Source organism: Hyla sarda, chromosome 3 (genome assembly GCF_029499605.1).
Source record: "Hyla sarda isolate aHylSar1 chromosome 3, aHylSar1.hap1, whole genome shotgun sequence".
Classification (NCBI taxonomy): Eukaryota; Metazoa; Chordata; class Amphibia; order Anura; family Hylidae; genus Hyla; species Hyla sarda.
In genome coordinates, this window is record NC_079191.1 from 22,676,285 (window position 1) to 22,692,489 (window position 16,205).

Below are 16,205 nucleotides of genomic sequence, written 5' to 3' on the forward strand. Positions count from 1 at the left end.
CACTGCCCCAGTGTCCAGAACATTTAGTTCCGAAGGGTGGGTGCGGGCTGTGGGGGGTCGTGTCACGACCACGCCCCTCATGACGTCATGCCATGCACCCTTAATGCAAGACTATGGGAGGGGTCATGGCGGCCGTCACGCACCCTCCCATAGACTTGCATTGAGGGGGTGTGACGTGACGTCACAAGGGGCGTGGTCGTGACCCCCACAGCCCGCACCCACCGTTCGGAACTAAATGTTCTGGATGCTGGGGCAGTGGAGTACCCCTTTTATTCCTATGCTCATTCTGCCATCTCCAGTCTACCAGTTGTTTGGGGCAGTTGCTATGCCACTGTCCGACAGCTGATCCATTGCTCTGGACCAGTTATCTTGACTCCCAGCTTGGATTGTTTTACAGTAAAGTTCCTATTGGTTAGCCTATCTTTAGAAATCATTGGCTTGTGCAGTTGTGTGTGGATTTTAGTGTAATGCCACAAACCCACCAGAGGTGGTAACTAGGGTCCCCTTCTTTCCCATTCAGAATTAGGGTTATAAATGTATAAATATATCAGGGGGCCGTACAGAGATCTCTCCTATGATCTATTTATACCCAGGACTGTATCTATAACAAGGGGGCATCCTCTACGTCTAGAGGAAAGAAGGTTTCTACACCAGCACAGATGGGGGTTCTTTATTGTAAGAGCAGTGAGACTGTCGAATTCTCTGCCGGAGGAGATGGTCATGGGGAACTCGGTAAAAGAGTTCAAAAGGGGTCAGGATGCATTTTTGTAGAATAATAACATTGCTGGTTATGTATCCTAGATTTATAAGGAAAGTAGGTTGATCCAGGGATCTATTCTGATGCCATATTTGGAGTCGGGAAGGAATTTTTACCTCTAGTATAAGGGTTCTTTGCCTTCCTCTGGATCAACTCAGTAGGGACTCATTAGGGATATAGGTTGAACTTGATGGACATACTGTGGCTTTGTCAACAGGCAGCGAGCTACAGCAAAAAAAAAAAAACACCATATTGGGGGTTATATAACCTCTCTTGGTGACCTTTTTTGCCAGTACAGAGTATTTTTTTTTTTACCATGGGCCGCTGTCTCTTGAGTAAAACAAGTGTTAAAAGAGATAAATTTTGCATTACTGTTGCATCAGATGAATGGTGCCTAGGTCACATGATGCTCCCTTAGTCTATGGTTTTGCACAGAAACCTCTAAAGGCTGTGAGAAGAGTCTATAGTCCAGAGTCCTCTTCCAGGAGAAGTGGTGGACCCAAAACCAGTCTGTATTGCACAACAGTGAGGCAACCTGTAAGGGCGCGTTCACATTGAGTAATGTGAACGGAATCTCTGCTCGCGTAGCGGAGATTCCATCTGGCGTCTGTGCATTGATGGCTATGCAGTGCTCGCAGACTTCTGTGCAAAGAATTAACATGTTCTTTCTTTGCGCGGATCAGTTTGAGGTGGAATTGTCCACCGTTGAAATTCTGCAGTATAAACAGATCCACGGAAGACCCATTCACACCAATGTTAAGAGTTCACACCACGGAATTCTGAAGAGCAATTCAGCTTGTGGAATTCCGTGCTAATTACAAAGTGTCAACTTAGCTTATTGGACTGACAACTGGAAAAATCCTGTATACATCTGCATCTATCAATGACTTTACTGTAAAAACTCCCCGTTAAGAGACTTTCCATCTAGTAAATCTGCTGTAAAAGCCACCTTAAGGGTTTATTCACACATACAGTATTCTGCGCAGATTTGATGCGCAGATTTAATGCACAGGATTTGAAGCTGTATTCAGTCATTCAGTTTACATTGGAATTTGCAGCATAAAATCCTGCGCATAAAATCTGCCCAGGATACTGTTTGTGTGAATAGATCCTTAACCCCTTGCTGCAAAACACAGTTTATAAACGGCGATGCGGCACAGCAGGGTTATGAAGCTAGCTCAGGAGTTGAACTCGTATCATACCCGCATGGTCCCAGCTGCTATTAGCAGCCAGGACCCGTGGCTAATGCTAGACATCACCGCTCAGGCAGATGTCCGGCATTAACACTTTAGACGCGGTGATCAAAGTTGATCGCCAAGTCTAAAGTGAAAGTGAAAGCTTCCCGGCAGCTCATTCGGGCTAATCGGGACCACTGCGGTAAAACCGCGGTGTCCTGATCAGCTAGGACTCACGAGGAGGGTCCCTTACCTGACTCCTCCGCGTCCGATCGTCGAATGACTGCCTGAGATCGAGGCAGGAGCAGTCGAGCGGCGATAACACATGTATAATGCATGCTATAGCCCCCTATGGGAGCAATAACATTGCAAAAAAAAAAAAAGTGAAAAAAAATAAAAAGTTAATGAAGATGATTTTAACCCTCCCCTAATAAATGTTTGAATGACTCCACTTTTCCCATTTTTAGAAAAAACTGTGTAAATAAAAATAAGAATATGTGGTATCGCCGTAGGTGCAAATGTCTGAACTATAAAAATGTATTGTTATTTAAACCGCACGGTCAATGGCATACGGGCAAAAAAAATCAAAATTCCAAAATAGCATATTTTTGGTCACTTTTTATATAATAAACAAAATGAATAAAAAGCGATTGTCACGATGCCGGCTGGCAGGTAGTGGATCCTCTGTGCCAGAGAGGGATGGCGAGGACCGTGCTAGTGGACCGGTTCTAAGCCACTACAGGTTTTCACCAGAGCCCGCCGCAAAGCGGGATGGTCTTGCTGCGGCGGTAGTGACCAGGTCGTATCCAGTAGCAACGGCTCACCTCTCTGGCTGCTGAAGATACTGAAGATAGGCGAGGTACAAGGGAGTAGGCAGAAGCAAGGTCGGACGTAGCAGAAGGTCGAGGCAGGCAGCAAGGATCGTAGTCAGGGGCAACGGCAGGAGGTCAGGAACACGGGCTAGGAACAGACAAGGGAACGCTTTCACTAGGCACTAAGGCAACAAGATCCGGCAAGGGAGTGCAAGGGAGGAGACTAGATATAGCCAGGGAACAGGTGGGAACCAATTAAGCTAATTGGGAAGATTGGGCCAGGCACCATCATTGGTGCACTGGCCCTTTAAATCGCAGAGACCCGGCGCGCGCGCGCCCTAGGGAGCGGGGCCGCGCGCGCCGGGACAGGACCGAGGGAGAGCGAGTCAGGTACGGGGGCCGGGGTGCGCATCGCGAGCGGGCGCTATCCGCATCGCGAATCGCATCCCGGCTGAAGGCGGGACCGCAGCGCACCCGGTCAGTGGATCTGACCGGGGCGCTGCAACAACGAAGATGAGGCGAGCGCTCCGGGGAGGAACGGGGACCCGGAGCGCTCGGCGTAACAGTACCCCCCCCCTTGGGTCTCCCCCTCTTCTTGGGGCCAAAGAACCTGAGGAAAAAAAACTCAATTTTTCCGTGATGAGGTCCGATGCAAATTAGGAGGGGTTCTGTGTGGAAACGTACGAGACAGTCCAATCTTTTATTGTAAAAACAATAGATGTAGAGGGGTCTGGCGAGACTGGTCACAGGAACGTAGAACCTGTTGATGAGAGAGGCCAAAAAAAATTTTCCTGCAGATCCGGAATCCAAGAAGAGCATAGTAGAGAAGGAGAAGGTAGAGGCAGATATCCGCACAGGCACAGTAAGGCGTGGAGAAGCAGAGTTGACATCAAGAACTGTGTCACCTTTGTGCGGAGTCAGCGTACGTCTTTCCAGGCGGGGAGGACGGATAGGACAATCCTTCAGGAAGTGTTCGGTACCGGCACAGTACAGGCAAAGATTCTCCATGCGGCGTCGTGTCCTCTCTTGAGGTGTCAAGCAAGACCGGTCAACTTGCATAGCCTCCGCGGCGGGAAGCACAGGAACAGATTGCAGAGGACCAGAGGAGAGAGGAGCCAGAGAGAAAAAACGCTTCGTGCGAACAAAGTCCATATCCAGGCGGAGCTCCAGACGCCATCCGGAAGAACGCATGTCAATGCGAGTGGCTAGATGAATGAGTTCATGTAGGTCAGCAGGAGTCTCTCGTGCGGCCAGAACATCTTTAATGTTGCTGGATAGGCCTTTTTTAAAGGTCGCGCAGAGAACCTCACTATTCCAGGACAACTCGTAAGCAAGAGCACGGAACTGAATGGCGTACTCGCCAACGGAAGAAACACCCTGGGCCAGGTTCAGCAGGGCAATCTCGGCTGAAGAAGCTCGGGCAGGTTCCTCAAAGACACTTCGAATTTCCGAGAAGAAGGAGTGTACAGAGGCAGTGACGGGGTCATTGTGGTCCCAGAGCGGTGCGGCCCATGACAGGGCTTTTCCAGACAGAAGGCAGAACACGAAAGCCACCTTAGACCTTTCAGTAGGAAACTGGTCCGACATCATCTCCAAGTGCTGGGAACATTGCGAAAGAAAGCCACGGCAATACTTAGAGTCCCCATTAAATTTGTCCGGCAAGGACAGGCGGAGGCTAGGAGTGGCCACTCGCTGCGGAGGAGGTGCAGGAGCTGGCGGAGGAGAAGATTGCTGGAGAAGTTGCGACTGAAGTTGGTGCGAAATGGTGGACATTTCCGACAGCTGACGGGTTAGAAGGGCGATCTGTCGGGCTTGCTGGGCGGCCACCGTGGTGAGGTCAGCGACAACTGGCAGAGGAACTTCAGCGGGATCCATGGCCGGATCTACTGTCACGATGCCGGCTGGCAGGTAGTGGATCCTCTGTGCCAGAGAGGGATGGCGAGGACCGTGCTAGTGGACCGGTTCTAAGCCACTACAGGTTTTCACCAGAGCCCGCCGCAAAGCGGGATGGTCTTGCTGCGGCGGTAGTGACCAGGTCGTATCCAGTAGCAACGGCTCACCTCTCTGGCTGCTGAAGATACTGAAGATAGGCGAGGTACAAGGGAGTAGGCAGAAGCAAGGTCGGACGTAGCAGAAGGTCGAGGCAGGCAGCAAGGATCGTAGTCAGGGGCAACGGCAGGAGGTCAGGAACACGGGCTAGGAACAGACAAGGGAACGCTTTCACTAGGCACTAAGGCAACAAGATCCGGCAAGGGAGTGCAAGGGAGGAGACTAGATATAGCCAGGGAACAGGTGGGAACCAATTAAGCTAATTGGGAAGATTGGGCCAGGCACCATCATTGGTGCACTGGCCCTTTAAATCGCAGAGACCCGGCGCGCGCGCGCCCTAGGGAGCGGGGCCGCGCGCGCCGGGACAGGACCGAGGGAGAGCGAGTCAGGTACGGGGGCCGGGGTGCGCATCGCGAGCGGGCGCTATCCGCATCGCGAATCGCATCCCGGCTGAAGGCGGGACCGCAGCGCACCCGGTCAGTGGATCTGACCGGGGCGCTGCAACAACGAAGATGAGGCGAGCGCTCCGGGGAGGAACGGGGACCCGGAGCGCTCGGCGTAACAGCGATCAAAATGTCCTATCAAAACATAAATGGAACCGATAAAAACTTCAGATCACAACGCAAAAAATGAGCCCTCATACCTCCCCGTACGCGGAAAAATAAAAGTTAAAGGGGTCAGAAGATGAAAATTTTAAACGAATACATTTTCCTGCATGTAGTTATGATTTTTTACAGAAGTGCGACAAAATCAAACCTATATAAGTAGGGGATCATTTTAATCATATGGACCTATAGAATAAAGATCAGGTGTCATTTTTACTGAAAAATTTACTGCAGAGAAACAGAAGCCCCCAAATATTACAAAATTGCGTTTTTTCTTCTATTTTGTCGCATAATGATTTTTTATTTTTTTATTTTTTTGTTTCGTCGTAGATTTTTGGGGAAAATGACTGATGTCATTGTAAAGTAGAATTGGTGGTGCAAAAAAAATAAGCCACATATGGATTTTTTTGGTGCAAAATTGAAAGGGTTATGATTTTTAAAAGGTAAGGAGGAAAAAAAAACTAAAGTGCAAGAACTGAAAAACCTTAAGGGGTTAAAGGGACAGTGACCAAATGTTCATCTGCATTAAAATCTGTTATATTCCACATAACTTTATAGAATTGGAATTGCACAAAACATTTCAGTAAAGTTGTTTTACAGAATCCTAGTGTCCAGAGGTCTCATTCCCGCACTTTGCACTACAGGAGCACCATCCTACCACGTGACAGCTTAATATTACGTTGCGAAAGTAGAATTTTGGTTGAAGGATTAACCCATTGTTAAAAAGCCATTACCTGAAATCCCCAGGTCACAGATGGCTAAATTCACCGTCATTATCTCTGCTGGCCGGAGCTTCTTCTTTCTTCTACAAGCTGTAAATAACACATATCCGTTCCCCAGTGTAGAGAGGACGCCTAAAAAAAAAGAAAAACAATATATATATAAATACTACAATTATTAAAGCAGTGTACAATCTCTAATAATAATCATTTTCTGAGGTCACATGCTCATAATGCCATCCTGTGCTGACCTAGGGCCACACTGTTCAGAGCAAAATGGTGTCCACACAGTGCTACACTAGGCCCACAGGTAACCAAACATAGCGCCATGTTGTGCTCACATAGGGGGAGATTTATCCAAACCTGTCCAGAGGAAAAGTTGCTGAGTTGCCCATAACAACCAATCAGATCGCTTCTTTCATTTTTCAGAGGCCTTTAGGCCTCTGAAAAATAAAAGAAGCGATCTGATTGGTTGCTATGGGCAACTCAGCAACTTTAGGCCTGTGAAAAATGAAAGAAGCGATCTGATTGGTTGCTATGGGTAACTCAGCAACTTTAAGCCTGTGAAAAATGAAAGAAGCGATCTGATTGGTTGCTATGGGCAACTCAGCAACTTTAGGCCTGTGAAAAATGAAAGAAGTGATCTGATTGGTTGCTATGGGCAACTCAGCAACTTTAGGCCTGGGAAAAATGAAAGAAGCGATCTGATTGGTTGCTATGGGCAACTCAGCAACTTCTGGCCTGGGAAAATTGAAAGAAGCGATCTGATTGGTTGCTATGGGCAACTCAGCAAATTTAGGCCTGTGAAAAATGAAAGAAGTGATCTGATTGGTTGCTATGGGCAACTCAGCAACTTTAGGCCTGTGAAAAATGAAAGAAGCGATCTGATTGGTTTCTATGGGCAACTCAGCAACTTTAGGCCTGTGAAAAATGAAAGAAACGATCTGATTGGTTGCTATGGGCAACTCAGCAACTTTAGGCCTGTGAAAAATGAAAGAAGCGATCTGATTGGTTGCTATGGGCAACTCAGCAACTTTAGGCCTGTGAAAAATGAAAGAAGCGATCTGATTGGTTGCTATGGGCAACTCAGCAACTTTAGGCCTGTGAAAAATGAAAGAAGCAATCTGATTGGTTGCTATGGGCAACTCAGCAACTTTAGGCCTGTGAAAGATGAAAGAAACTATCTGATTGGTTGCTATGGGCAACTCAGCAACTTTAGGCCTGTGAAAAATGAAAGAAGCCATCTGATTGGTTGCTATGGGTAACTCAGCAACTTTAGGCCTGTGAAAAATGAAAGAAGCGATCTGATTGGTTGCTATGGGCAACTCAGCAACTTTAGGCCTCTGAGAAATGAAAGAAGCGATCTGATTGGTTGCTATGGGCAACTGGACAAACTCAACCTTTGTCCTGGGTGAAGGAAAGCAATAGCTCCGCATGCTGTGATCAGCAGCCCGAAGAAGTGCGCCTTGTGCGCAGGAAACAGCTTGTCGCGGCGAGGTTGCTCCTCTGCGCCTAACCGCCTGCGTGTCACACCGTTGATGTAATAAAGTCTTCTGCTATCAAGACCCCCGGGTGAGTGCATCCTTTCATTTCCGCCTTCTTGATGAACATTTGGCACCGCATATTGCGCCCGCATAACATCTTATCGTGCCGAAGTAACGTCCCAGTAGTTTCAGCTATTTTTTTTACAAGAGGTTGTGTGGCTGAGAGTAAAGGTTTTTGAGGTCCTGGAAGTTTATTGCAAATGTATGAATGTGTATTGTCCTATATTTATTGCACACAGTGGAGTCTTAGGAGAGAGTAATGAGTTAAAGTGGTACTCCGCCCCTAGACATCTTATCCCCTATGCAAAGGATAGGGGATAAGATGTCTGATCGCTGGGGACCCCCGCGATCTCAGCTGCGGCACCCCAGACATCCGGTGCACGGAGCGAACTTTGCTCCGTGCCGGATGACTGGCGATGCGGAGCGGAGGCTCGTGAAGATCACACCCTGCTCGAGACCTCACGGCCACACAAGCAGGCACAGCCGTGACATCAAGAGCCTCACGAACGCCGGGTGCAGCAAAGAGATCGCGGTGGTCCACAGTAGCAGGATCCCCGCGATCAGACATCTTATCCCCTATCCTTTGGATAGGGGATAATGTGGTGTCCCAGTACAGGTACATTGTGTCAAGGTATTTTAGGCCCTGTCAGATTGAGACCTCCAGTGTCCTGGGGGCTCCCCTGCAGGGACTCAACCATTTCTAATGTGTATTTGCACTGTTATAACTTAGCAATCCATTATTAGGTGTTTGTAGCTTTAAGTATGTTACCTAGCAACCTCATGCTTAGTCAGGGTATGTGAGAGTGGAGGACTGTGGGCTAGACTAAACTTTTGTGTAAGGTGTTATATTATGTTATTACTTGTATGTAACTTTATTGTAAATCCTAAAGGGGATACAGACAACTCTATGATCCACAGCTGCATGGCCAATGGGCTTTAGTTTAGCCTTCCCTTATAAGGGGTGGCATTTCCTGTGTAAAGGGGAGTAGGAGAGTAGAGGAGGAGAGGAGTTGAGAAGAGTGGTGTGGTGTTCAGAGTACAGAGTGGAGGTGCGAGCAAGTTCAGAGGAGGTGAAGCTCCGGTGTAGAAGAGAATCCGCAGAGGAGTGAGAGCAAAGATGAGAGGGAGATAAGAAAAGCATGAAGTAACCCCAACTAATAGCAAGCCTTTACTTCAGCCTTGATCAGAGAATTCCTAAAGGACAATTCATTATCTTCCGGCGAAAAGCCACAAATCTACCGACACTTCAGTAAGTGACTTTAATCTCAAGCCTAATATAGCGCAGACCTAAAACTCCTAGTCCGGCCGTAAGAGCCAAGCATATATGCAATATCAAGTCCAGGCACTGCAAGCTGTGTGGTCCTCTAGAGACTGTCTGTTGAACCTTGGGAGACTTTGGTTGAGCGCTGTGGAGATTGTACCACCTATCTTCAAGTTAGTAAAGCCTCCGTTAAACTGCAACCTAGTGTGGAGTCAATTCTTTCCTTGCTAGCCTGTGGGGAGACGGAGTTCCCCGGAACTGTAGTACCCCGGGAGATACCAAGACTACAGTGGCGTCACGTGACATTAAGGGTTAATACCATCCGACCCTGGGATCATAACCCCCCCAAGAACCAAGTAGCTAACCCCAGCATAGTGGCGGTCGCGGGTTTCACTCGTGGTTACCACAATAAGGTGTCTAGGGGAGGAGTACCCCTTTAAAGGAGTACTCCAGCGCTGCTTTTTTTGTCCTATTGTGCCCAGGCTGCAAAAAAATACATGTCCCAATGTCCTGCCTTGGCCGGTGATAGGCTGAGTGCAGTGTCATGTAAGGAGCCTTGGCCCCTCCTTCTCCCTGCTGCCCGGGGTCCTTACATGACACTACGCTCAATCTATCCGAGACGGGACATCGCTGCAGCCGGTGATACACTGGCCACTGTGTTACGATCCATGCACACGGAAGAAGGAAGAGAAGCGGACGTCCAAAGACCGATAGCGGCGCAATGGGGAAGCAACGGAAGGCGAGTTACGGGGTTTTGTTTTTTTGTTTTTTGTTTTTTTGCAGCCCAGGCACAATAGAATAAAAGAAAAGCAGCACTAGAGTACTCCTTTAACATTTGTCTTCAGAATTTTTTTTATGTCGTAGATTTGCTATTTCTATGCATACACAGTATTTTCTGTCTTTTCTGGACCATTGTAACTTGAAACCAGACAAAACATGCTGTGGTGAGCCACGGGGTGTGATGTCGTGTATGGGGCAGATGTTGTAGCCCAGGGGCAGGTGTTATTAACCCCTAAATGTTCGTGATGCCAGGGTGTGGTTTTCCTAAGTAACTAGCCAGAGATAGCTTCGCTATCCCAAGGTTAGGCAGGGCAATAACAGTCCAAGACCAAGTTAGGGTTAACGGTAGCTTCACTGAGGTAGACAGATCGAAATAGTCTTTACAACTAGGTCAGGATCCCAGAGAGTAGGCCAGTAACACAGAAAAACCTCACAGCTTGCTGGGACTTTAGGACAGCCACGCTGACTATAATAGAATTAAAGGGTACCTCTCATCAAAAAAACTTTTGATACATTATAGATGAATGTATGCAGGATAACTTTACAATTGCATGTTATTAAAAAATATACTTCTTTCTGTTTAATTTTCCACTTTGAAGAAATGACCACTAGGGGTCTCCCTACCATTCCTTGCAGCAAGCATTTCAGACTCATGCTGGAGTCCTAAACACTACGAGCTGCCAGTCTGCTTTGTTCACAAAGGAGAACACTCAGAGCTGCCAGCCTGCTTTGTTCACAGCCTGTTTGGCTGTGAACAAAGCAGGCTGGCAGCTCTGAGTGTTTAGGACTCCAGCATGAGTCAGAAATGCTTGCTTACAGGATTGATCGGGAAAAATACAATAGAAAGAAGCATATTTTTCATTAACATGCTATTGGAAAGTTATTCAACATTCATTAATCTAAAATATATCAAAAGTTTATTTGATGAGAGGTCCCCTTTAACTATAGACTTGACTGTAGGTAGTGACAGCAGACATAGACAACTTGACTTACTGACATGTGGCTTTAGGTTGTGCTGGACACTGGCTCTGAGATGTCTGGTCTTTACTGTGCCTCAGGATCTAAGAGCAAAAGAGGCAGATTGCAGCTTGCCCCTTTTTTATAAAGGGGGGCTGTGCAAGAAGTCCATAGATCAAGCTGCAGGTCCCCTGTTTAGCTGGTGCCCTCTGGGTAACAAACACATCATGTGAACACATTACTATCTGACTAACTCAAAGGTCCTTAAAGGTCCTTTATACACAACACACATAACACTATACATAATATATATTACTATGGGGAAGACACTGCAGGAGAGCCCCTAGGACACAGACGGACTCAACCTGACAGGTCCTAAGTACTGTACGGGACTATATCCCATACTGGGACATCACAATACAATGTTATGGACAGTCCAGATCTGTGAAACGTGCTAATGGCTGGAAGATCTGACCAATTAGAATGGGCATCCACTAGTAAAACTCCTGTATTACTGAACTGCATGCACTCACTGGCTGTCTGGTAGCGCCCCCTACAGTACAGGGTGATATTACATGTTCTGTACTCTTTACCTGTACCAGGGTTAGCTGCTCCTTTGGACACCAGGTGAGTGCAGCTCCATGTTACTTTTTTTGGACATTGTGTGTACTGTACCTTAAAGAATCTCCTGTCCTCTACATAGACAGTGATATGTGCAATCTTGATTTAGCTGTATTGGTTATCTACTTATTTTTCTTTAATCCTCACTTTTTCCTATTTTCGAATGACATTTTGGGGGCTTTAGAACCAATTACCAGGTTTCCATAGAGATATGGTCTCAACGTACAATGGTTTAAACATACAATGGTCGTTCTGGAACAGATTAATAATGTTAATAACTTGAGGGACCACTGTACACACCTAGACTGCACAATCCAGTCTACAATCAAACCACGGTTCTTTCTGTTCCAGTCCACACTATGAGAATAATGTGCTGAAGTACTTTATCTGCAAGAGGGACTTTTTCATCTTCCCCAGAGAGAAGGCAGCTGAACAAGAACCTCTCTGCAATACACTAATACACTCTGGTTGGCATTAGTGTTACTTAGCTGTCACATTGTGAAGATTTTCCCTGTCACATCCTTCCGGGTATCATTTTGCAGCACCAGAAAAGTCTACATACTGCCCCATAGTAAGCCAGCATGTGAAGATCCTCATCAGTAGTTTCAGTAATTTTGGACTGAGAACATTTACATTTGCATTAAACATTACACCAGTGTTAAAAACAGAGGCATAACTTGTAGCTTCTGGACCCCAATGCAAATTCTGCAACAGGACCCTATATCTACCATGTGCAATTTATAAAACTGGTCTCTCATGGTGCAGATGTGCTTTGGGCCCCCTTAGGCACGAGGGCCCTGGTGTGACTGTTACCTCTGTACGCCCTATAGTTACACCCCTGGTTACAAAGCATCTCAAGACTGCTACATTTAGGAAATGTAGTGTTTTTTAAAGGGACATTGACCAAATATCCATTCAACTGTCTCAAAATCTGTAACAATCCAAGCTATGGCATAGCCTCTGTATTTTCATGGATTAGAAGACACGTCAGTAAAATTTCATGGAATTCTAGTGTCCAGATCTAATTCCTGTACTTTGCACTACAGGAACAACTTTTTGACAAAAGGTCATGGGGTTAGCTAGACCACCCTGCTATGTGACATAATGGTTGAAGAACTACTACTCCCAGCTATGCTGCAGAATAACTAATGTGGTGTCACGGCACAGAACACGGTTCTGTACAGTCCTTAAGTCCCCTCAGGTAGAGTCCCTAAGGTCCACCGGGCTCTCCTGTAGGGTCCCCTCTAAGTCATTCTATTGTATTCTGTTGTATATTAAGCATGTACAGTGGGGATCAAAAGTTTGGGCACACCAGGTAAAATGTTTTATTATTGTGCATAAAGAAGCCAAGGAAAGATGGAAAAATCTCCAAAAGGCATCAAATTACAGATTAGACATTCTTATAATATGTAAACAAAAGTTAGATTTTATTTCCATCATTTACACTTTCAAAATAACAGAAAACAAAAAAATGGTGTCTGCAAAAGTTTGGGCACCCTGCGGAGTTAATATCTTGTACTGCCCCCTTTGGCAAGTATCACAGCTTGTAAACGCTTTTTGTAGCCAGCCAAGAGTCTTTCAATTCTTGATTGAGGTATCTTTGCCCATTCTTCCTTATAAAAGTCTTCCAGTTCTTTGAGATTTCTGGGCTGTCTGTCACGCACTGCTCTTTTAAGGTCTATCCATAGATTTTCAATTATGTTGAGGTCAGGAGATTGTGAAGGCCATGACAAAACCTTCAGTTTACGCCTCTTGATGTAATCCCCTGTGGATTTCGAGGTGTGTTTAGGATCATTATCCATTTGTAGAAGCCATCCTCTCTTTAACTTCAGCTTTTTCACAGATGGCATAAAGTTAGCATCCAAAATTTGCTGGAATTTTATAGAATCAATTTTTCCTTCTACTCGTGAGATGTTCCCTGTGCCACTGGCTGCAATACAACCTCAAAACATGATTGATCCACCCCCATGCTTAACAGTTGGACAGAGGTTCTTTTCATTAAATTCTGTTCCCCTTCTTCTCCAAATGTACCTTTGCTCATTCCGGCCAAAAAGTTAAATTTTAACCTCATCGATCCACAGAACTTGTTTCCAAAATGCGTCAGGCTTGTCTATATGTTCATTTGCAAAGTTCAAACGCTGATTTTTGTGGTGAGGACGTAGAAGACATTTTCTTCTGATGACTCTTCCATGAAGACCATATTTGTACAAGTATCTCTTTATAGTGGAATAGTGTACCACAACTCCAGTGTCTGCCAGATCTTTCTGGAGGGATTGTGCAGTCAAACGTGGGTTTCGAATAGTTTTTCTCACAATCCTGCGAACTGTTCTGTCTGATATTTTTCTTGGTCTTCCAGATCTTGCTTTAACTTCCACTATTCCTGATGACTGCCATTTCTTAATTACATTCCGAACAGAGGATATTGACATCTGAGAACATTTTGCTATCTTCTTATAGCCTTCTCCAGCTTTGTGAGCGTCAACTATTTTCAGTTTCAGATTTCTACACAACTGCTTAGAAGAACCCATGGTGCTGATTGTTGGGGCAAGGTCAGATGAGTCTGGGCATTTAAAACCTTTGAGATTGACATCACCTGCCAGTGTCATGAGAACAATCCATGACACTGGCAGGTCTCAGCTTTGCAAAGGGGGCAGTGCGTGCTATAAATTCTGCAGGGTGCCCAAACTTTTGCAGACGCCATTTTTTTGCTTTCTGTTATTTTGAAAGTGTAAATGATGGAAATAAAATCTAACTTTTGTTGATATATTATAAGAATGTCTAATCTGTAATTTGATGCCTTTTGGAGATTTTTCCATCTTTCCTTGGCTTCTTTATGCACATAATACAAATTTTTAACTGGGGTGCCCAAACTTTTGATCCCCACTCTACAGCCGCATTACAAGACATTTGGGGGAATCATTCATGACTGTTTACCTGTCTAAGGTAAAGTGATAGTTCTATAGTTTTGAGTCTGTATTTGTAATGCACTTTATATAGTTCATTTTTATTATCACATGTATATCTTTTTGAACACCTAGAGGGTGCTACGAGACTTTGAAGCAAGCTCAGGAGATGAGCTCTCTGCAAAGAGTGTGAGTAGTGGCTGCCATCAGCAGCCAGGACTCACAGCTAATGCCAGACCTCGGCAATCACACTGATATCCAGAATTAACACTTTAGATGCTGTGATCAAAGTCGATTGCGGCATCTAAAAGTGCAAATTACTGGTGTCAGTGGGTCCTGGGGGGTGATTGGTACCTCTGTGGGGTGATGCAGGGTCCTATTCAGCTGGCATGACAACCGGAGGCCCCTACCTCAGAAATTGTATTGTGTTAAGGTTTTTACTAACTGCCTTTTTTTTTATTTATTTTTTTTTTAACTTGAGCCCCTGCCCTCCAAAATGTCTGTACATATCCCTGCTCTCTGCTGACACCTCTGTCCATGTCAGGAACTGTCTGGAGCAGGAGAGGGATTTGCTCCTGCTCTGGACAGTTCCTGACATGGACAGAGGTGTGAGCAGAGAGCACTATGGTCAGACTGGAAAGAACTACACAACTTCCTCAGGAATATACAGAAGCTGATAAGTACTGGAAGGATTAAGATTTTTATACAGAAGTAATTTACAAATCTGTTTAACTTTCTGGAACCAGTTGATTTTAAGAAAAAAAAAAAAATTCTCCGGAGTTCCCTTTTAATACAGCCGTGCACACTATTCTCTACTTCGCTATAATTTCTTCACACTGCACATTTTGTGTCTTAATCATCGCAATTTTCTGTAATTTTCCTTTCCCATTATGGAGCTATCATCAGAAAAAAGTAATGATATCCACAATTACAGGTGACGCCGTATGGCTAATGTTCCCGTAACGAGCACATAATGCGCTTTGAGAAGACGCTTTAAGAATACACGGTTACTTAAAGACCAGACTGCTTACTCAGTATTCTATGGAATTGGAGATTTAAATAAAATAAAATATATAAATAAAAATATAAAAAATAATAAATTAATAATAAATTAATGAATTAAGTGAACTTATCTTTTCCCCCTGTTTAGAAGTTTTGGAGTTAAATTGGAAAATACTTGCATTCTGTGAATATTCATAAGCTTTGAAAAGCTTTAAACGTATGGTATTAGAAGCTACTGGTGCAGTGATCTCCGAACAGTGGACCTCCAGCTGTTGCAAAACTACAACTCCCAGCATGCTGGGAGTTGTAGTTTTTCAACAGCTGAAGGCACACTGATTAGAGACCACTGACTTACACCAACCAAAAAACACTATTAGCCTGAGGAAGTGAGATTAGACTCCCGAAACGCGTTGTTGCTGCTGTATACTTTATTATTTACTTTGAGCGTGTCAGTAAATCTATTGATGCAAAACTTCAACTCTAAGCATGCCATGCTGGGAGTTGTAGTTTGCAACATCTGGACGTCCACAATTAGAAGACCACCAAACAAAAAACACTTGCAACCTGAGGAAGTGAGATTAAACTCCCGAAACATGTCATGGCTGCTGTATACTTTATTTTTTACTTCATGTGTGTCAGTAAATCTATTGATACAAAACTACAACTCCCAGCATGATTGGACAGCCGCTGGCTATCCGGGCATGCTGGGAGTGGTTGCCTTGCAACAGAAGAAGGTCCACCGTTTGAAGACCACTGCCCTACAATAGCACTGTATTACTTGGCATCATTGCTGATAGTTAGCGGTGTGACCCCCTGTGCTGCCATATGTCATGCAATATTATCATTTCCTCATATTTATAAGCTTTATGTGCCCCTAAACATGTTAATAACTTCTAAACAATGCACAGCACAGCCACAAGACAGCAGCATCATGATATCGTACTAAACAAACATACTTCTGCACTGACATGCACAAACACATTCCAAGAGACTGCCAAATACAATATAACACACTTAGTT

The 16,205-nt window shown here is 45.2% G+C and overlaps 1 protein-coding gene across 5 annotated transcripts in view; it reads right to left on the reverse strand.

The window, feature by feature from the left end:
* Window positions 1-16,205, reverse strand: part of OPN5 (opsin 5) — a 99,685-nt gene that overhangs the window by 25,936 nt on the left and 57,544 nt on the right. For 4 of the 5 annotated variants that reach the window (XM_056563862.1, XM_056563861.1, XM_056563863.1 and 1 more), the window contains one exon: window positions 6,133-6,252. In XM_056563862.1, the coding sequence (XP_056419837.1) occupies window positions 6,133-6,252 (120 nt within the window). Of the gene's footprint in view, window positions 1-6,132; window positions 6,253-6,458; window positions 6,577-16,205 lie in introns of those variants that run through there. The other variant, XM_056563866.1, reaches the window with a different exon arrangement.